At 32.5% G+C, this 21571-nt stretch overlaps 5 protein-coding genes across 5 annotated transcripts in view; 3 read left to right on the top strand and 2 right to left on the bottom strand.

The window, feature by feature from the left end:
- The first annotated feature begins 192 nt into the window (after positions 1–192).
- On the top strand, positions 193–3157 carry LOC126774971 (dnaJ homolog subfamily C member 2). Its single transcript, XM_050496661.1, has 2 exons — positions 193–1307; positions 1398–3157. The coding sequence occupies exons 1-2, from the start codon at positions 438–440 to the stop codon at positions 2385–2387; spliced, it is 1860 nt and encodes a 619-aa protein (XP_050352618.1). The 5' UTR covers positions 193–437; the 3' UTR covers positions 2388–3157.
- Positions 3158–5257: 2100 nt separating this feature from the next.
- Positions 5258–7722, bottom strand: LOC126774989 (uncharacterized). Its single transcript, XM_050496686.1, has one exon. It carries the CDS (start codon positions 7378–7380, stop codon positions 6082–6084), a length of 1299 nt encoding a protein of 432 aa, XP_050352643.1. The 5' UTR covers positions 7381–7722; the 3' UTR covers positions 5258–6081.
- Positions 7723–8031: 309 nt separating this feature from the next.
- LOC126775017 (glutathione S-transferase 1-like) lies at positions 8032–11170 on the bottom strand. The gene is made up of 7 exons (XM_050496734.1): positions 11024–11170; positions 10676–10814; positions 9917–9975; positions 9695–9836; positions 8637–8830; positions 8343–8440; positions 8032–8163 (listed from the first exon to the last, which is right to left on the bottom strand). Exons 1-7 carry the CDS (start codon positions 11062–11064, stop codon positions 8069–8071), a joined length of 768 nt encoding a protein of 255 aa, XP_050352691.1. The 5' UTR covers positions 11065–11170; the 3' UTR covers positions 8032–8068.
- A 1680-nt stretch (positions 11171–12850) lies between these two features.
- LOC126774699 (glutathione S-transferase E14-like) lies at positions 12851–15238 on the top strand. Its single transcript, XM_050496235.1, has 6 exons — positions 12851–12888; positions 13009–13202; positions 13747–13900; positions 14487–14684; positions 14856–14969; positions 15047–15238. The coding sequence occupies exons 2-6, from the start codon at positions 13135–13137 to the stop codon at positions 15236–15238; spliced, it is 726 nt and encodes a 241-aa protein (XP_050352192.1). The 5' UTR covers positions 12851–12888; positions 13009–13134.
- A 242-nt stretch (positions 15239–15480) lies between these two features.
- The window catches only part of LOC126774946 (epidermal growth factor receptor substrate 15-like 1), a 32630-nt gene continuing 26539 nt past the window's right edge, over positions 15481–21571 (top strand). Inside the window, exons 1-3 of the mRNA XM_050496620.1 lie at positions 15481–15558; positions 16011–16055; positions 17500–17634. Coding sequence (XP_050352577.1) covers positions 15532–15558; positions 16011–16055; positions 17500–17634 — 207 coding nt within the window. The 5' untranslated portion in view covers positions 15481–15531. The remainder of the gene's footprint in view (positions 15559–16010; positions 16056–17499; positions 17635–21571) is intronic.

Below are 21571 nucleotides of genomic sequence, written 5' to 3' on the forward strand. Positions count from 1 at the left end.
TACGCAACATTGACAAACTATCTCTGTCTCAATCGCAGTTTCACGGCGCCTTGGTCTATTTGTTTCTCTGTCTACGGGCTACCAGCATCCTACCATTTTTGTTGTCTGTATATCTTTTGAAATTTAATCTATTCTAACATTTTTCTGTCCGATTTTCAGCTCAATTTTGTACAATCGTTCGTTTTTGTTCATTACATAGATAATGTCGTACTCGTATGGAGTATATTTCTCTGGCGCGTTCAATTTTTTATAAAATATAATGTTTTCATCATAACGATAACATTTAACGTAGTTATTTTATTGTAGTTTCTGTTCTATTTTGAATATATTGTATATAACGTTTCATAGTCATAACAACGTGTACTTGACATTTTGCTGATTATCTTCTTTTAGGTTATGTTAACGAGTTCATATTTATTGTATAAATTATATAAACAATGACTGAGGGAGAAACTGAGAATAATTGTCGGGTCGTAGATATACCATACCCATTTACGAAACGGAAAGTAGAATGTGCAGGTGGTGCATACCTTCGATATTATAATATAAAATGTCACGGCGAGGATACATTATTGTTCACATCAAAATCAAAAGATAAGGCCGAAGAAATAGTGTTTGAAGACGATGTTGAATATTTGCGAAGCTTAGATCCCAAGGAGTGGAAGAAGCAGGATCACTACGCTGTGTTAGGTATAAAAAAGTTGCGTTACGAAGCTTCCGACGACGATATTAAACGTGCGTACAGACAGAAGGTGCTGAAACATCACCCGGACAAGCGTAAAGCCCTGGGCGAAGAGGTGAGAAGTGACGATGACTATTTCACGTGCATTACTAAAGCCTACGAAATTCTTGGTACACCAAAAAGTAGAAGATCTTACGATTCTATTGACCCCGAGTTTGATGATTCTGTACCCACTTCCAGTGAAGTTAAAAAAGACGGATTTTTTGAAACCTTTGCTAAGTACTTTGAAATTAATGCTCGTTGGTCGGAAAGAAGAAATGCGCCTTTATTGGGCGATGAAAACAGCTCCCGTGAATTCGTTGAAAAATTTTACTCATTCTGGTATGAATTTGATTCCTGGCGTGAGTTTTCTTATTTAGATGAAGAGGAAAAGGAGAAGGGGTCTGATAGAGAGGAACGAAGATGGATAGAAAAACAAAATAAGGCAGCTCGTGCAAAACTAAAAAAAGAAGAAATGGCAAGAATACGTAGTCTCGTAGACTTAGCATATGCAAATGACCCAAGGATACAGCGCTTTAAGCAAGAGGATAAAGACAAGAAATTAGCTGCTAAGCGTGCTAGACAGGTAAATTAAACAGTGAGATATTTATATTTCTTTTGTATTAAACTATCCAAATTTAATGTTACTTTAAAATATATATATATATATTTCCAGGATGCAATACAAGCTAAAAAGGCAGAAGAAGAGAGGATAATGAAAGAGGCACAGATTGCCAAGCAGAAGGCAGAGGAGGCCGAAAGGGCAAGATTAGATGCAGCGAGAGCTGAGAGGGAACTCATAAAAAAGAATCTGCGTAAGGAGAGAAAAACATTTAGAGACCTATGCAAAGCTAACAATTACTATGCTGAAAATGATGATGAAAGTGTTTCACACATGGCTGCAGTTGAAAAAATTTGTGAAATGTTGAAAATAGTTGAATTACAAGATCTAACAAAAGATTTGGAAGTAACTGGACGAGAGGCATTCTTAAATGCAGTTAAAGAATCTGAAGATAAACTTGAAGCAGAACGTAGAGCTTTGTTTGAAACAAAGAAGGCAGAAGAACAGAAAATTAAAAAAAATGCAGCTTTAAAAGCTCCTCTCGAGTGGTCCGTAGATTCAACACAATTACTTATTAAAGCTGTAAACCTGTTTCCCGCTGGTACAAACCAGAGGTGGGATGTAGTTGCGAATTTCTTAAATCAACATGGAACCTTTACTGATGACAGACGTTTTAATGCAAAGGAAGTTTTAAATAAAGCCAAGGACTTGCAGAGTTCAGATTTTTCAAAGAGCAGTCTCAAGAAAGCAGCAAATGAGGAAGCCTTTGATCAGTTTGAAAAGGATAAAAAGAAAGTTGTTAATGTTGTTAACGATAATAGTATTTCAAAGAATGATACCTCTAAACTAGTGAATGGCACAGCTCGGCCAAGAATTAACGGCGATATTAAAGAAAAAGAAGCTAAAGATGAGAAGCCATGGACAAAAACTGAGCAAGAGCTTTTAGAGCAGGCCATTAAAACATTCCCAGTAAGCACACCAGAGCGATGGGATAAAATTGCAGATTGTATTCCAAACCGATCCAAAAAAGACTGCATGAAAAGGTACAAGGAATTAGTTGAATTAGTTAAAGCCAAGAAACAAGCCGCCAATATATCTAAATAACATTTAATTACAGCATTAGTCCACTATCAAATTATAAATGACAATTTCAACAAACCTAAAAATATGTGCACTTTGAGTTATTTCAATTCTTAAAAATAAAGAAAGCATTCAAAAATGATTTTACATAAGAAAAACTCAATATAATGATAGAATATATATGAATAAAATGGTTAATCTTCTTGCATAATTTTTATTAGGTATTTAAAATTATATTCTAAAAAGCATATATGAGAAACAAAATATCTAATATGAAAAGGTTGTTCACAATAAAATGTGTGTAAGTATAAGCCATTTTAGTAATCTTCCAGTTAAAAATATACAAACATTGTAATCTCATGATTTTTCACATTTACATTACAATATTGAGATTGTTTTTAAACTTATTTTCTTAATTATGATAACTATTATATATTTTTTTTTAACAGAAATAACTTAGTACATGTATACATGATTAATTTTTAGCAAGCAGTTTAATATTTATAAAATTTTCAAATTTAATTTGATAGTGTTTCATTTGACTGAACTTCTTTTATTATTTTGTTTGTAAATTAAACCTAAAAGTACAATAATTTGGTATTTTCACGTATCTAAAATTAATCAAATATAATGATTATTCAGCCCACTGTATAGATATTGTAAAGTCTCATACTGTAGGTATGTTTGTTTAATGTATTGGCAGATTTGAATCACTTCAATATGAGAACGCACTAGGTATATTTTTGTATTTATGTTTACTTTGTGATGAATTAACATAGTCAATTGGTAATTTATTATCGTCTTTTATTTCCCTTGGTGAGGTTGAAAAGGTCCACAGTATATTTTCTGATAAAATGTAAATGACATTTCCGATTTGAAAAAGATTTTTACATATAAAACAGGTCGGCGGACGGGCAAATGGGCCACATATGTAAATGGTCACCACCGTGCATACACATCGGCACTGAAAGAAATATTAACCATTCCTTACATGATGCCGAGATGGCCCAGTGGTAAGGACGCGTGAATCTTAACCGATGATCGTGGGTTCAAACCCGGGCAAGCACCACTGAATTTTCATATGCTTAATTTGTGATTATAATTCATCTCGTGCTTTACGGTAAAGGAAAACATCGTGAGGAAACCTGCATGTGTCTAATTTCACTGAAATTCTGCCACATGTGTATTCCACCAACCCGCATTGGAGCAGCGTGGTGGAATAAGTTCCAAGCCTTCTCCTCAAAAAAAGGAGAGGAGGCCTTTAGCCCAGCAGTGGGACATTAACAGGCTGTTACGGATTACGGACATTCCTTACATCGCCAATGTGCCACCTTAGGAACTAGAAATTATGTTCCTTGTGCATAGGCAAGACGGGTAACTATAGAGTTACACAGGCTCATTTAGCCTTTAAGCCGGAACATATCAATACTAAGTAATGTAGTTTAGGGGTCAAGTAAAATATGTAATAAATGCATGGTACTCAAACGGGCTTGCACAAAGCCCAAGCAAGCATTACTAATACCGACAGTATTACGTAAAATGGCATATTTTATATGAATCAACCATCCTGTTATACATAAGTACACACTTTGGTCTAATTCAATTCGGCGGCATACGTAATCGATTCTGCGAAGATAAAGTTCAAAACCCTTATCTTATGACTAATGTATCGATCACAAAGTTCAGTGACTTAAGACGATTAATGTATTAAAGATTTTGTCAATTAACTCCTTTCAAAACATATAAAATAGTGTCATTGTACAAAACTTGAGTATATATAAATAAGTAGGTGCGGAATAAAACAAGAAATGAAGGAAGCGCAAAAATAATAAAATTAAATGTTTTGCTCCGTAAGCGCATGAGTAGAACACAAAAATTTGATCTTTCACTTTTAATTCCCGCAGCGTCATTGAACCACAGAGTATATAACCATCAGGTTTTATATACTTAATACTATATCACATTTCAAGACTATAAGGATCACAGGCGGGGGGAATTGCGAAGGAAGGAAGCGTTAAAGAACTACGAAACTACGAACTGGGCACGGAATTTGCTATAAAATGCAGCTTAGTTATCATAAAGTTGGTAAAGATAGCGTATATAATTTACCCAATAATATTATAATTTAAACGTAAATAAAACACTATGTAATATAATAAATTTTATTATTCATAAAAATTAAATTAAACATCATTCGAGTTTGGTTCGGTTCCCTTAAGGCACGACAAAGGCCATAGATTGCAGTTAAAGCTAATCATTACTTAAAGTAATAATAATAATTAATTGTAAAATGAAAGTTTTTCATATCTATAAATTATTTTAAATAACTACTTCCATTTTCGATTAAATACATTTTATAATATGATTAAAAAAAATTATATATAGCCTAGCAGAACTGACATATATTTGCACTCCAATTGTGCTGTAAACATTGCAACTATAATTTTGCATATAATGTATTACATATATCGTGACTAATACAAAATGTAATGTCTATTTTGCTATAAATGTGTTAGTCAGTTATATCTATTTGATTATTGTTCTGTATTATAAGTCTGTTTCAAAAATATTACACAGCGAAAATTGAGTCACCAAGACTTTTAAGCATTTTAGTATTATTTAAAAAAAACATTCATTTTACATTTAATATAGAATTAATAAAAAACTTATATACTACGTTATTTTTCTCATATTATTAATAATAAATTCGAGACAATGATATAGAATAGATTTTACTTTTACATTTTAAAGGATAAAGAATACAAGAGCACCACCAAATTTAAATATAGAATTACTAAGATTGAAAAAAATGCATAATATGTATTATGTAGACTACTACTACCTTTTATAATACTCTGTCAAAAAAAGTAAGCTTTTAATCAGTCTTCAGTGTTTAGAAAATTCAAAAATGATGTACTTAAAATAGAAATTATAAATTATTAGGCGTCTTTATCATTAGTTCAATTTATGAATGAAAAATAAACATATTTTAAATATAACTATAAAAAATGAATTTAGGAGATTCTTAACACGAGTTTTTTATAATCAAAATATTTCTTTCTTTCTAAATTAAAAAAGAACAAATATTTTTTAGTTTTTTTGATTTCAAAAGCATAGAATATAAAAATGTCTTTACCATATAAAAAAATATGAATAAAAAGAGCACCTGGTTTGTGTACAATCAGCATACTGTAGAGATAGGAAATATTTAAATGAGAGAAATCACAAATATGGAATGTAAAATTAAAAACTATCACTCTTATAAATTAAAATTACGGCACTATTGCCCCAATAATTACAAAAATGGCTCATTGGTTCCTTTTCTGCAGGTACTGCTACAGATTAAATAAAGAATAAATAAAGTCTTATAATTAATTAAACTAAAAAGATATTATTAATCAGTTCCATTAAACTTAGCTGATGATATTAAAAATTGAATTTATAACTCGGAAAACTGTAAGAAAGAAACCATTACTAATGCGGCAAATAGACTTTCACTGACTGTATAAATTGACCATTAACATTTATAAACCAATAAAAAAGATCAATCTGACAGATATTTAAATTAATTTTAACTTTTACTCTAAATTTCTAAGTATGAATTTTAAATGGCTATTGAAATGGCTTTAATTTGTTCATTATTTTTACCTTTCTTATTATAACTGTAACATTACCAAATGAGTGATTAACTGTTTCATGTTTACTGACTATTCAAGTTTTATTGTATCTTGCATCCTCGTCTTTTCTTATGTATGTCAGCCTGCTTAATCTTTTTCTTTGCTAGATCTTCTGCTGTTATATCTGATATTACTGACAATCTCTTTGAAGGATCAGGCCTTTCAAAGCCTTGCTGAGGTGTATTGTCTGGAGTATATGTTGAGGTATACAAATTGTTATTTTCACTAAGACTGTGAGGCATAGATGTGTTGTGGTTATCAATTCCAGACAGAATATTATCTGTTGGATAGTGTGAAGCTGGTCTTATGCTGATGGGGTCAGGAAATCTTGGTTTTTTGCCTGAGGAAGGTGGAAGAGGAGGATGTCGATGTTGCAGTGAAGTTTTATGAGAATTAGAAATATTTGGTGTATCTGAGTCAAATGATTTTGAATGCTTGTGAGAGATATTCAAGTTACTATTTGAAGTTCCAGCTTCCTGTTTATAATATTGTTTAGATAATTCTTTGGATAATAATGCACTCTCTTTAGATTGAATATGCTCTTTTTCAAAAGGCTCCACATAATTGAGGTCTGAATCCACTGATTTACAGAGTCTTAACCCATTCTCCCTTATCAGGTCCCGCGGATTGCTGTAAGCATCACAGAGGGTTGTTTGAGGTGGTTCTGATGGAGGCACTTGCTGTTGGGCATGTCGCTGCTGTTTTTTCAACAGTGCTTTTTGCCTCGCTTTTTCTTTTGCCCTTTGTAATTTTTTATACTCTCTCTCCTGCAGTAGTCTAGCCAACTCCCCGTCCTGTGCCTCAACTGCACATTTCATATCGGAAAGTAGTGCGTCTTCACCTTGATTTTCCTGACTGAGTTGTCGGGCTAGCCTTGCATCTCTCTCTTCTTGTTCAATTCTACGTCTCATTTCTTCAATTTCGGTTGCAGAAAGCCCTAATTCTTCAGGATCTATATCCGTAGGCACGGGTGCAGGGGCTTTAGAAGAGCTTGGTTTAGGACTAGGTGGATGTGAGTCATAGTTTGGCTGGCGATGTTGTCTGCGAAGATTAATTTCAGCCATTTCTCGCGCTATTTCTAAATCTATATCTGCCTGCCGACGTCGTGCCAGCTCACGTATACGCACCTCATGCTCTATATCTCTTTGTTCATTTAAAGCAACAGGAAAATCTTCCCGGATTTGCTGATTGCGATACCTATTTTCGCAAAGGTGCGATGAGATTTCACGATCTTGTAGATGATGGGCTAATGCTCCATCGGTTCGAACCAGCCACTGTTCACGTAGATCTGTCACATGCCCAATCTTAGGCATGGTGTCACTTGACTTTAAACGCGACATCCGTGTCAACAGCCTTTATTTTTTCAAGATTAACACAATATCAGTAATACGAGTGGGAACTTTTGCAACGTAATAATATTAATGTACGACACGAACATTCATGATGTGACACAGTCTTATCAACAAATACCTTTCACATTAAGCACGAACTTTCTTCGTTGTCCGTGAGAATAAACGAACACTTTTTAAGTTTCACGATCTTCGAACAATAGCTTTGATAATCTACATAATTAATTACTGAACTTGCACCTTGCTATGCCATTTACGTTGTCACATCCCTCCTCTTCACAACAAATTCATGAATTAAGAATTCCAAATAGTTGACATGACACTAGAGATCATGACAGGTGAATTCTCAATTTGAAGTAACTGAGTACTAAGCAAGCATCGCCGATACAGAGAAGACACGCTTCGCTACACGGTTTTCGCTACACCAAAACTTAGTGATTATGTACTCTGTGCTATAAGGCAGATAATATGTAGTTATTATTACAAATGTGATGACTATCATGATTTTATGATAATGATTAACAATGAACCTCGATATATTCTTGAATATTGATAATTAATATTAAACAAGGATAAAAGAGGCATAAAATAAATATTTTATAATAATTTACTGACTTTTTTCATTGAATTAAAACAAAAAAATTAAAATAAATATTTTATTTTATTTATTTAAATATGACTATGTTTCAGAATATGTTCCTCCTGTAGAACGTCGCGTTAAAGAACTGCGAGGGCATTTTTTAAACTCATTTAGCCCTGAAATTTTGCCTGTATCTGTAATAGATTTTTACAAAAAACTTGATACCAAATACAATAAAAATTAAACTGAAAAAAAGACATTGAAAAAGATTTTACCATTTTATATCAACTTTAGGAGTTAGTGAAAGAACCTAATAGTTTTATTTACAAATAATATGGGTGATATTTTATACATAAACTAAAGTTAGACTAACCTATTCTGTTTGTAAACTCGTTTAGTCCTTTTTTGTTTGCCGTTACAAAAAATGATTGTTCAGACATTCGATACAGCCAGTTTGATAATAATGGAAACCTATTAATAAATTATAAATAGAATTATGTTTTATATATGAAAAATTAAAAAAAAAACAATCTTAACAAACTAGTTACATCCATAATGTTTATAAACCATAATTAAATTGAAATATATAACGACCAATGAATAAATGATTCGTTCATTCATTCTCCTAAATATACAAATGACAATACTTTTTTAAATTATATTTCACCTTTGCTTGTCTATTGGAACAAGAACATTTGTTGTGCTAACGGTAGCTGCAGCTGTGATGTCACCGAGAGTCAACCAGGAGCCACTGAACCACGAGTGTCCAGTCAACATTGTTTCAAGATCTTGATAGGATTTTTCAATATCTTCAATTGGTTGCGGCATTACATAACGGCAATTTTCGTATAAAATTGGATACTAAAAAAAATAAGCTTAGCAATACATTTACGTAGTTTTATAAGCTCAATATAGGGGTTTATGTATACTGCTGGTATGTAATTCTAGGTCACATTTTGGCCATTATTGCTTATATTAAAGAGAAACTTGGATGAATGTGTTTCATTAACTCAATACCTGTCTAAACTTGTCTTCCCTAGAGAGAACTCGACAACCGGTAATTCGGGCCTTATGATCAGCCCGTACATTGGTCTTACCTAAAGTATGCCACTGGGCTCAATATTCAGGATTCTAAAATCCAATCAGTTATCGATTCTACAGCAAATGTAACAAACAGTCCCACTGCCACATTAGTTTGATTTTTCTCTGGACTATGTCATGGACTTTAGTTCTTCAAGTCACCTAACTTTTGATGCGATTTTTCAGGACAGCTTCTACTCCGAGCATAGCTCTTTCCCCAGCTAATTGCTATCATTAAAAAGTTTAATTGGTAAACGAGTTCTATTGTACAATTCCTCGTAAAATTACGGAGAAAACGCACTCATTAAAGAATTTGCGAAATGGACGACGATATTCCGAAAACGCTGACCAGTCCAACATAAAGCTTGACTTCGGAATGGTTGCCAATAGAAGTCTTGAATCTTCAGCATACGGATCGGTAAGCTTGCCATCTGTACACTTTCATTTGGAAATCTTTTACACCCGATCACTGCTTGCATTTGAAAGTATTGAATTATTGTTCACTTGGACATCTCAGAATGTTCTCTATTTTTCCGTCATAATAAAAGTCAGTTATTATGATGTCAGACTTTTGTTGCCTTTGCAGATATTTCCTAACGAAATAATTTATTCAAAAAATAGTATTTGAAAATAATAATCACTCACCACAGAAACGTAGTAGCGTGGTTGTAGAATCCCGCTATCGTAGTGCAACATCTGATCTACTAACGAACGTCCAGCTGGATCTTGAGGCAGTATTTTATCAGATTCGTCATACCGCAAAGCTAAATATGAATTAATTGCATGGCTACAACGCAAAAATTCCCTATCTATAAAACTTTGTTATACTTTTTGTCATTAAGACCAAATACATCGTAAATTAATTACCTGTCGCGTAGAATTAATTCTCTATCTTTTAAAATCGGTAAGGTTTTAAAAGGATTCATCTGAGAAAAACATACTAGGTTATTGTAGTTACAAGAGAAAAATAATTTTAAAAATGCGTAATTCTGTAGATAGAAATAAGTTGTCACCCCGCGTGCAATGAAATATTCATAAATTACTTGACCGGCGACCGGTGGCTTGCGGAAGTGCGGAGCTTATGCCCTTTTGTAGCCCTAATACACATCGTATTAGGGCTACAAGAGGGCATAAGACATATCAGTCATCAGAGTTGAGCTATGCAATTATTATTATTTATCACATGGCACAACGAAAATGAAGTGACAAGACATATTTTTTTTTTTTTTATAGAAAAGGAAGGCGGACGAGCATATGGGCCACCTGATGGTAAGTGGTCACCAACGCTCTTATACATTGGCATTGTAAGAAATGTCAACCATCGCTTACATATCCAATGCGCCACCAACCTTGGGAACTAAGATTTTATGTCCCTTGTGCCTGTAATTACACTGGCTCACTCACCCTTCAAACCGGAACACAACAATATCAAGTATTGCTGTTTTGCGGTAGAATATCTGATGAGTGGGTGGTACCTACCCAGACGAGCTTGCACAAAGCCCTACCACCAGTATATTACTATAAGTTTTTAGAATTTTAGAATATTTGAATAAGTATATCGATTAATATATTGTCAGCCCACGGCAGTAGAGAAATCATTTAAAAAAAATTAAAAATGTAACTCACGGCTACGATTTCTGGTAGATTATGCTCGTCTTTATCAATATCAACATCTACTTCGGTTAGACTCAAGTTCATAGCATCTAAAGCCATCATCACCGATCTACATGCGGGACTTCGATCTACCTTCCATAAAGTGCAGTTGCTAAATTTATTTAATGTTGTATTAATTGTTGTTACTATCACATGCTTAACGCAATTAATAATATTATTTAATTGAATTAAAATGAATATCATAAAAGTATATAAAAACAATTATCAAAAGCTTAGGGTTCGAATAAAAGCGGTAAGCGTTAATAAACTAAATAAGTATATCCTAAAAATTGCTAAGAATATTTTGAATTCTTTACTAACTGGAGCGTAGTGGACAAGGTTTTGCTGCTGGCTATACCCATTGCTACATCAATTCCAATGTAATATATTAATTTGGTTTAAAGTAAATAAGTTATTATAGCAATAATATATGTAAAATATAAATAATAATTTTGAATGTAAAAAGTTAAACAATTTCTACATTCGTTAGACTTAACATTTTTGACAATTCGTGAAAAAAGTTTTTTTTTATCTACCTTTTCTGGCGTGTATTTATGCTATTTGAGCGCAAAAGAAAAAAAGGTATCAATCATACATACGAGGCATGCCTTTTAAGTTTTGTCGTTTGAAGAAAAAAACACAACCTTATAGTAGTTTTTATTGTTTTTCAAAGTATTCACCACGTAGCTTAATACACTTTTCCATTCGCTCAAACCAGTTATTATAACATTATTATAACATTACTGGTGGTAGGGCTTTGTGCAAGCTCGTCTGGGTAGGTACCACCCACTCATCAGATATTCTACCGCAAAACAGCAGTACTTGATATTGTTGTGTTCCAGTTTGAAGGGTGATTAAGCTAGTGTAATTACAGGCACAAGGGACATAAAATCTTAGTTCCCAAGGTTGGTGGCGCATTGGCTATAAGCGATGGTTGACATTTCTTACAATGCCAATGTCTAAGGGCGTTTGGTGACCACTTACCATCAGGTGGCCAATATGCTCGTCCACCTTTCTATTCTATAAAAAAAAAAAACATATATTCCACTCTAAAGTGGGGGTGTTCAAAATGGCTGACTTGAAAGCGTCGACTGCTTCTTCACCGGACTGGAACCTTTGACCACGAAGACTTTTCTTAATTTTAGAAAATGTAAAGAAATCGTTACGGCTTAGGTCAGGACTGTATGGAGGATGGTCAAGAATTTTTACTTTTTCCTGCTTCAAATACTCAATCGTTTGACGAGCGCTGTGTGAGCTTGCGTTTTCGTGGTGCAAGACGATGCGTCTCTTTGAGTTAGATTTTCGAAGTTCGGCGATGACTTGTAGGAAACAAACTGTGGTATACCACTCTGCGTTAACCGTTCTACGATCTTCAAGTGCAATAGTCGCAATATGGTCGGTTTTTCCAACGAACGCGGCCACCATCTTCTTTGAAGTGCTTTGAGAACGAACAACTTTAGTCGGCTTTGGCTCGTCTTGAAAGACCCAGATTGTAGATTGTTGTTTGGAATCAGGATCGTAGGCATAGATCCAAGATTCGTCACCACTGATGATGTCGTAGACGTGATTTGACTCTCCTCGGTTGAACCTTTGAAGAGTTTTCTGACGCGGGCCGCCTTGTGATCGTTGGAAAGCAGATGCGGTATCCAACGGCAAACTAGCTTTCTCACACCAAGCGCTTCATGCAAGATCTTCTGAATGGTTGTCCCTGAGATGCCTAATAGAGCCTCTATCTCTCGATACGTCACATGACGATCTTCGAGAATTAGTTGTCTTACAGCAATGATGTTATTTTCAGTAAAGGCGGATTTTGGGCGTCCTTCGCGAGATTTGTTACTAACACTAGTGTCCACACTGGAATTCTAAATACCAGCGTTCGACAGTCCGCAGACATGGGGTTTCATCACTGAACACAGATGTTAGCTCTTCAAAACACTGAAGCCGTGTCAGGCCTCTTCTAAAGTTGTAGAAAATTATTGCACGAACATTTTCTTTAGAAAGATTCATTTTCGTACGTAACCTGACAGATTCCAATCGACGCTGTGACTAAACAATAGCATTAATCCTAATATTTTCAACTGTTTTGAGATTCAAAATGTAAACACATTCGAATATAGAACAGTTCCAAATTCAAACTTGCCGGGAAATATTGAAACGACAGAACTTAAAAGGCTTGCCTTGTATAGGTCAAATTTCCATAATAAATCATTATTTTTATTTTTTGTGATTCCAATAATATTTTCAAATATGATAATTGATCACCTACTGTTTATGCGTATTTTTTTAATATTTTTATCTGCTTACAGATTCAGGGTGAATTTTAATGTATTTAAATGACTACAATTCTACATTCTATCCTGCTCATTCAGTAGTTTCGATCGACGCAAAGACGATCCACTGCCTTATACTGTCTGATTTATATATGTATTAAAATGCTAGGAGTAATAAATAAAAGCATTGCTACCAAAATGATGCAATATTGCAGTTTAAGTTGTGGCAAGTAAGTACTTTTTATTATTATTAAATTACATTTTGATTATTTGCTTTTTAATGTAGACCATGTATTCTAATAGTTTCTAAAACGATTATATTTATTTTATACAAAAAAAAAATCTCTGGGTTTTTAAAATATCCTCGTGAATATATTACGAATTTCATTAAAGCTTCTTTAGACATTAAAATAAAGTATCTAAAAAATATTATTTTTTACGTTTTCATTTTACTAGACTACCCTACTTCACGTCACAAACTACTCGTACTTGCTTGCACTGTACGGATATATTATTATATTATTAGGTTATTATAACATTCATTGTTTTACTGTGTATGCCTATTCGATTTACACAATTTTTTATTCTTATTGTTCTGTAATTTTCTCTGTAAGTGATTTGAATGTAAATCTTTTGAGAAAATAAATGTCTTTAACCGTAAATATTATTTAAATCGATAAATTAAGTAGATGAATATATCTTTACACAATTTATAATACCTACATGAGTTTTATAAGTAGGTATTGTCCTTATTACTTTTAATAATTTTGACAGGACAGCAAGTTATGTTAAGCCTATTGTTTACGGAGACGAAGTTTCCCCTCCAGTTAGATTTGTAATGATGACAGCGTCAATTTTAAATATCGATATCGAATTTCATAAAATCGATTTATTCAAAAATGAAAATCGTACTGACTTTTATCGAGAGGTAAGATAGTAATACTTACTAATATTATAAATGCGAAAGTGAGTTTTTTTACTTATTTATTTGTTTGTAGTCCGGTCAAAATAGACAAAAAATAGAGGTAGCCTTATATTAATTCGCATAGAGCTAAATATTTGAGCATGTCTTAAATTAAAAAAATCTGGTGTTTGTTTGAATGTTCATTCGTTCGTTCGTGAATTAGTTTAATTAAATGAAGTACGTTACATTCGAGCTTTTAATTTATTTAGTAATATAGTTTTGGTGCTAGATTTTTAATTAAAGTAAAAATGATTTAAAAATAGTTGACACTCAAAATATAACCTTTTTTGTGTATACTTTTTGTGTGCAATATTATATCGTATATTTAGTTTGAAGGGTGAGTGAACCAGTGTAACTATAGACACAAGGGACTTAACATCTCAGTTACCATAGTTGGTGGTGCGTTGGCGATGTAAGGAATGTATATTATTTCTTACATCGCCAATGTCTATAGGCGGTGGTGACCACTTAGCACAGGTGTCCCATTTGCTTTTCCGCCTGCCTATAACATTAAAAAAAACTAACTTTTACTGTAATTTTTTTTTTCAAGATAAATCCACTGCAGAAGGTACCAGCAATGCAAGTAGGTGATTTAAAGATAATAGACAGCCATGCTATTGCTCTGTATTTGTGTCAAGTTGTTAATGATGAAAATCTATATCCTCAAGATCCTGCAATTAGAGCAAAAGTTAATCAAATGCTGTTTTTTAACTCTAGTACCTTATTTCGTATTGATAGTTTTATAATGGTAAGTATTTAAGTAAATATTACAATTAGTAGTAACATGATTAAAATTAACGATACATTAACGATATTATATTGAAAGTATTGAATACAAATGTTATTTTTTTAATTATATAATTAACATTAACTGTCATGCTATTGTTTTTAGTTAAATAATTAAGATGATATGTTTTAGTCAAAATACTTTGCAAGACAGTGGCCTATAAATAAGACAACGGTCGAGGAGTGGTATACTGCCTTGGATTATTTAGAATACAACTTAAAAGATACTTGGCTAGCAGGTAGTAAGGTGACGTATCGTATTATTTAAAAAATCCATTCTTTATATTTTATTTGAAAATTGTTATATCCACTATATGTTTGCAGATGCTTTTATGTGATATATGCGCGGTAGCTGTTGTGACATCTGTTCTTCCATTGTTTCCGCTTACAAAACGACATGAAAGAGTAAAGCAGTGGATTGCGAAGTTTCAATGTTTACCATTTTATGATATCAACAGAAGAGGCTTAGTAAACTTACGTATGCGTATTGATTCGATCAATAATGAAAAAGCATAATAATATATAAATTTATAAAAATCATTAAATCATTTTCGTATATGTAAAATTATTTATTTTATTTGCTATATAATGTACCGAATTATATCTCGATAAGTTAATATAATTTTACAAATCAAAATACTTTATGACTTCTTGTTTCAAAATAAAATCGATTTTATTGTTTCATAAGTCAATATCTTAGCCATATAGAGTATAGTATGATCTAACACTCATCACTGCTGTGATGTGAGATGTCAAAATCTCAGTTGTCTATGGGAGTCTATTGATTGGTCAGCGAGGAGATGTAAAAAATGGCTGCCTTGCCTTCTCCTACTCAGGTAGAATTAACGCAAATTAAATTATTTGTGTAGTGCAGATTAAAAAATATCGCGAATTCAGACAAAGTTTAATAAATCATCTTCTATATAGTGTGGTTCAATTGATACAGAAGAAGTCGGAACATTACTATATTCGATGTCGAAGTGTTACGAACTCTAGTCGGGTCCACTGCCGTTAAAACTTGTAGTTTCTATGGGTTTTATTAATTACTACTTTAATTTATTATATAAATAAATAGTGTAGTGATTCATAGTGGTGCATATCCGAGTTATTTTTTATTAGTTTTCTGTTTTCTCCGTACAATCCTATAGTTTTTGCGCGAACATTAAATGTCATGAACTGTATAGACATGTCACACCCATATAACGATAGAAATTAATCGTGTAAAAAAAAAACTTGTGTACATTTGGCTTTGTGAAATCTTCTCAAAATGTGGATTGAACCATTGCAGGTGGCAGGGACCCACAGTGCTATATACGAAGCGTATTATCATCAAGTAAGTTATATGACACAATCTGATTTTTTTCTGAAGTCTTACATCTTATTTTGAACAGGTATTTCTTTATATATAGGTATTGAATGTAGAGTAAAAACTCGTTATTGATTAGTAAATTAAAATGAGTGTCTATATGTTAAGTTTATTGATATATTATAAAATCTATAAGTTATACGTCCAAGTCCCCTTAATATATTTGAAAGCATATATCATAAATTATTGAAAGTTCAAAACTGAAAAGGTAGTTTAGGCATAGATTTCTTTTTTTTAAATTATGATTACACAATCAACTGAAGATTTATACTGTGATAAAAGTGGAGGATTAGTGTTGTTTTCATAGTGATAAAAAGCAATGTTCCTCAATCTGCTGTTAATATATTTAATGAATATTTTTTCATCAATTAGTGAGAATTTGATGTGTATCTGCTTTTTTATGGGTATTTTTGTGGATGTTTTCAATATGAACATAGAAAATTAATTCCATTGTTATAATTTTTAAATATATCGTAGAGAACATTAGCATTCATTATGCGATCTTGCTAGAGTTTATGTAATAACAAGTACTAATTACTCACTCGAAAATGTTTCTACACCTTGATATAACAAAAAAAAAACAAGTCAAATAAATCTGTGAAATGACTTCTGCTTACTTCACACATTTATTTCACAAATGGATTTTTTTTTAATTTTAATTTGCTATAATTTGGGATTACATGTACATTGTCAAACTAAAAATTTATATACAAAAGCATAGATTTATATTGACCTTAGATAGAACTAAAGCTAGTATTGATTTACAGTTTTCACCTTGAATATTATTAATAGAATATTATATATAATCTGAAGATCTGAACTGCATGAAAAGAAAGTATTTAATCACATAATAACTATATATTAAATTCTCATCATGCTCAAATGTAGGTGGTTGTATTGATTTTACATTAATAATAATGTCCTCCAGACCGATTTCGGCCACGGCGGCCAATCTCAAAAGAGATTAGCCAACTACGCAGGAGATATTATAGTGCACAAGTGTGTGTGCAAACACAGGTGCACTCTCTATTCCCTAACTCGCATAATCTGATGGGACGGCAATCTGACACAAGAGTTCAGGCGCAGGACCAACGGCTTTACGTTCTTTCCGAGGCATGGGAGTGTACACACTTCCAACTTCCAGACTCCGGGCTGCTACTGAGAATTATTCTGACAGAAAAACTCAAAGTTTTTATTGGCCTGACCTGGAGATTGAACCCAGGACCTCTGGGTCTGCGGCCTTATATCAAGCCACTAGACCAACAAGGCAGTCAATGATTGTACATTATGGTTATCATTTTAACCGAATTTTTCTTTTTACTAATCGTCTTGTATGTATTTGTTGACAAAATGTTATTATATAACAATTAAATGAGAAAAAAGAATAATAGCCTTTTAATAAATATTGCAGGTAGACCCAAATGGCACGGGAGCTATACAAGCTTTGGATGCTGCCCGATTCCTCAAAAAGTCACGCCTCAGTGATGTGGTACTTAGCAAAATATGGGACCAGTCCGATCCCACCGGAAAAGGATATTTGGACAAAGTAAGTAGCTAAAAAACCCTAATGGATTTGTGTACCATAAAAGTACTTGTAGATAAATAGAATATATAGTAGGTGTTGTGTAACAAGGCAAACAGCAACTTAATGTAATGAGAATAGAAATCATAATCTAATGAATCATCCATTCATGCGTTCATGCCATTCTGGGGTTTTTTTTTTAAATAAATTAATCCTAACAAAATTGTTTGCATGTAAGGTCTTTTTATGACTGACCTTATTGATTTGTGACTAGTTTATAGAGGCTTAGGTAGGTATACTTATATGGTACAAGTTTATCTATAAATGTTAAGTTACCGTAACCGTAACCGTAACAGCCTGTGAATGTCCCACTGCTGGGCTAAAGGCCTCCTCTCCTCTTTTTGATGAGAAGGTTTAGAGCTTATTCCACCACGCTGCTCCAATGCGGGTTGGTAGAATTCACATGTGGCAGAATTTCAGTGAAATTAGACACATGCAGGTTTCCTCACGATGTTTTCCTTCACCGTAAAGCACGAGATGAATTATAATCACAAATTAAGCACATGAAAATTCAGTGGTGCTTGCCCGGGTTTGAACCCACGATCATCGGTTAAGATTCACGCGTTCTTACCACTGGGCCATCTCGGCTTTTATAATATATAATGTTAAGTTGATCCAGTTTAATTTCATTACAAGAGACATAAGTTTGTTATGGAGGTAAGTGTATTTGAGGTGGCGATTAATTAATGCCTATATAGTCTATAGGCATATATTAGACACACATTATCTATGTTTATAGGCTTGACATATCAATTTCATCCCTTATTTCCTCATTATGGTGATTGATTGTTTTTTTTTTATTATTGAAAGTTACACTAAAATAATTTGTTGAAGAGACAATTGTATTGTTTCAAGTTTTAAGTAGAATATTTTATAGTTAACATAGATAATTTTCTCCTAAAAAATTTAGATGTTATCTTATCTACATGTTCTTTTTTGAACTTTATTATAATACATATAAAGAATATCATTATTCTAAAATTTTTAGATTACTATTTAGGAGGTTATATTCAAGAGTATAATCTGAACAGCTATACATACTCTATGTATAGATATGTTACTCAAATTTTGTACATCTGTTTCAGTGTTTGTCAATGGGGATTTGATGGAAATATGCTATAGGGCAGATTATGTCATTGGTTATGTGTTTTTTTAAATTGCGTGTTTTATTAATTACTAGTTGATTACATCGGATACTTTTTATTCAATGTTTAAACAATTAGACTAGTATACTGGATAATTATACACTTGGACCAAGCTGTTATTTCCTTAGTCTCTAATTAAAGTTATATTGTATCTACATAAGTTATAAATCCAATCAACATTAGCTATAAAGAAATAAAATGCCTATATAGTCTATTATCATATTACTATTTTATCTCTGTGGCAACTTTTAGTCTATGGTTTTAATAGCGGTGTTTCCTCACAAAGGGGCTCTCTTATAAAAAAATTCAAAAAGCACAATAATAACAAAAAGGTGAATAAAAATACAACCGACTTTAGAAAAAATGGAGGAGTTTTTATTAAAAGGTTTTATTAAATAAAATATAAAAAGACTTAACATAAATAATAACAGATAAGATAGTAATTTTGATTGACAGCTGAATGCCTAGTGAACAGTTGGTACTCACCAAGACTGTCAAGTTACATTAACAAAGTATTTTGTTATTCAATCGTAAATAGGGCTTATATTATAAATGACTTAGTTTTGGTCTCGGTTATAAAATTACGGCCTTCAAGCAGCAAACCATTTATGCGTTAAATTTTACGACCATCCATATTTATAATATTAGTATTTAGAATATTAGCTGAGTGATAAAGTTAGTACATCAGATATTATTTTATGTGATATGCAGTATGTTCATAAAACCGTTTTAGTGTTGCCATTGATCAAGTAACTCAGTTTATTATTTAATAATATTTTATTGAATCGTATTGCGAATATTATTTCTAATGTATATTCACTTAATATGTATAATGCGAGATAAACTTCGGAATTACTATCGATTTGATAAACTCCATTTGTGATGATAAATTTATTTTGACAAGACATTAATATTCTTCATCGTATGAAAGCCTTTCACTACTGTATACATATTTTTGAAATATTAATAAAAATTTATTACAAGAACTTGTTATAATAATATCGTATCGCTCTATGTAAGTAGATGATACGTATAGTTCTATATATAAACAAAATGTGCACGTTATTTCTTTATAACATTATTCCTATACGTCATTGAAATTTTGAACTGATTGCATGATAACTTAACGGAATTCGATTTATTTTATATTGTACTCATCTGTGATTTTTTTGTACACGTGTACAGGTCGTTTTAGTTTCTTTATTCTCCTTTCAAAATAAACAAATAAATGTACGACAAACGTAATTACTCGGTGTTCACGTTTTCATATAGAGATGTGGTATAGATGATAATTAATATATTATGTAACATTTTTTAAACAAAGTTCCATCAAAATCTTAAACTATTATGCAGCTTTAGAATATGAAACTTCGGACACGATATCAAAGATAATTTTATTTATTAAGATCCCTAAATAGATATTTATTCAACTGATTGTCGCTTCAATTCGATTTAGATTAATAGAGTTATGGCTGTTAAATGGTAGGCAGTCGGCGACGCTCAAGATCAGTGTCGGCATTCTTAAATGTTTTTATACATGCGTAGCAAATAGTATTGTCTTTGTCAGTTTTGTGAATATTATGATCTGCTACGTTAGTCTAGTCGCTACCGGCTTATGAGACAAGCCAAAAGCTCCTGGGACGAACTATTAGGGCAAAGAGAATGTATTTGTTCAGTCAAACTCAAAGTTTGACACCATGCCTGAAATCCATTTTAGTAGGACATAAAAACATTTGACAAATAATTAACATGAGTAATTTATCAAAAGAAATCCAAGTCAATAATTTAAATGTACATTATTTTATTTAAATCCTTGCAGCTTTGAGACCCTGGTGCACCGCACCATCTTGCCATATGATAGCTACGCCACTGCCAACTCGTTTGAATGATAATAAAAAAGTTTAAAAAAAATAACGTTGCAACCCGTATATTAACGGTTCGCGTAATTTTTGCTTTCATTCGGCTCAAACGCTATCAAAAGTTAAGGCCATTATACTTAAGAGGGCTCTCCTAATGAGGGCGTGAAGGGTGAGTACTCGTTGCTCGTGTGCGGGCTGCGTGGTTCGAGAGGGTTGAGACCGAGCGGGGTCAGATGTGTACCCTGTCATCATTTATTAATATTTACAAATGTAGAAGGTTCAATTGTTTTCGTATATATCTTTTAATTCCGATGAGATTTATTATCTTTTCAGAACATATCAGTCTTCGATTGTTTTGTACTTGGGTACGAGGTAGGAAATATTCTATGGCTTACAATTATGTTTGTATTTTATTATAAGCGAAATTTCCGTTTGTTATTTATGTTAAACATATTGTTATGTGTATATTATTGTTCCAATTAGGTCAATATTTTTCGCAATTAATTGCTCCAAGAAAACGATCTGCAAATATCTTGTACTGAAAATTTAATAAATTGGGGTCGTTTTATTTAAAATTATACAACAATTTGGCATCATAGCTGCTATTTTATTTCACAGATTTATGTGTCTGCTTCTCATGTATTCACCCCCACCCCCCCTTAAACCAAGAGAAAAGTTGGACATTCGCCCGAATGTCCTCGAACACTATGTATGTGCTGGTTTGATCAACTTTAACCTACTTTTATTACGATATAATTATGGAAAAAAAAATACTTTTTAAATTTATTTTATACTGGAAGCCGAGCGCTGCACCTCATGAAAAGTTATCGGCTGTATATTGTAACTTAATAGAAGACCGGTAATACGCCTCCAACAATACGTTACAACAATAAGTTA

The sequence above is a fragment of the Nymphalis io genome, chromosome 17 (assembly GCF_905147045.1).
Source record: "Nymphalis io chromosome 17, ilAglIoxx1.1, whole genome shotgun sequence".
Taxonomy (NCBI): domain Eukaryota; kingdom Metazoa; phylum Arthropoda; class Insecta; order Lepidoptera; family Nymphalidae; genus Nymphalis; species Nymphalis io.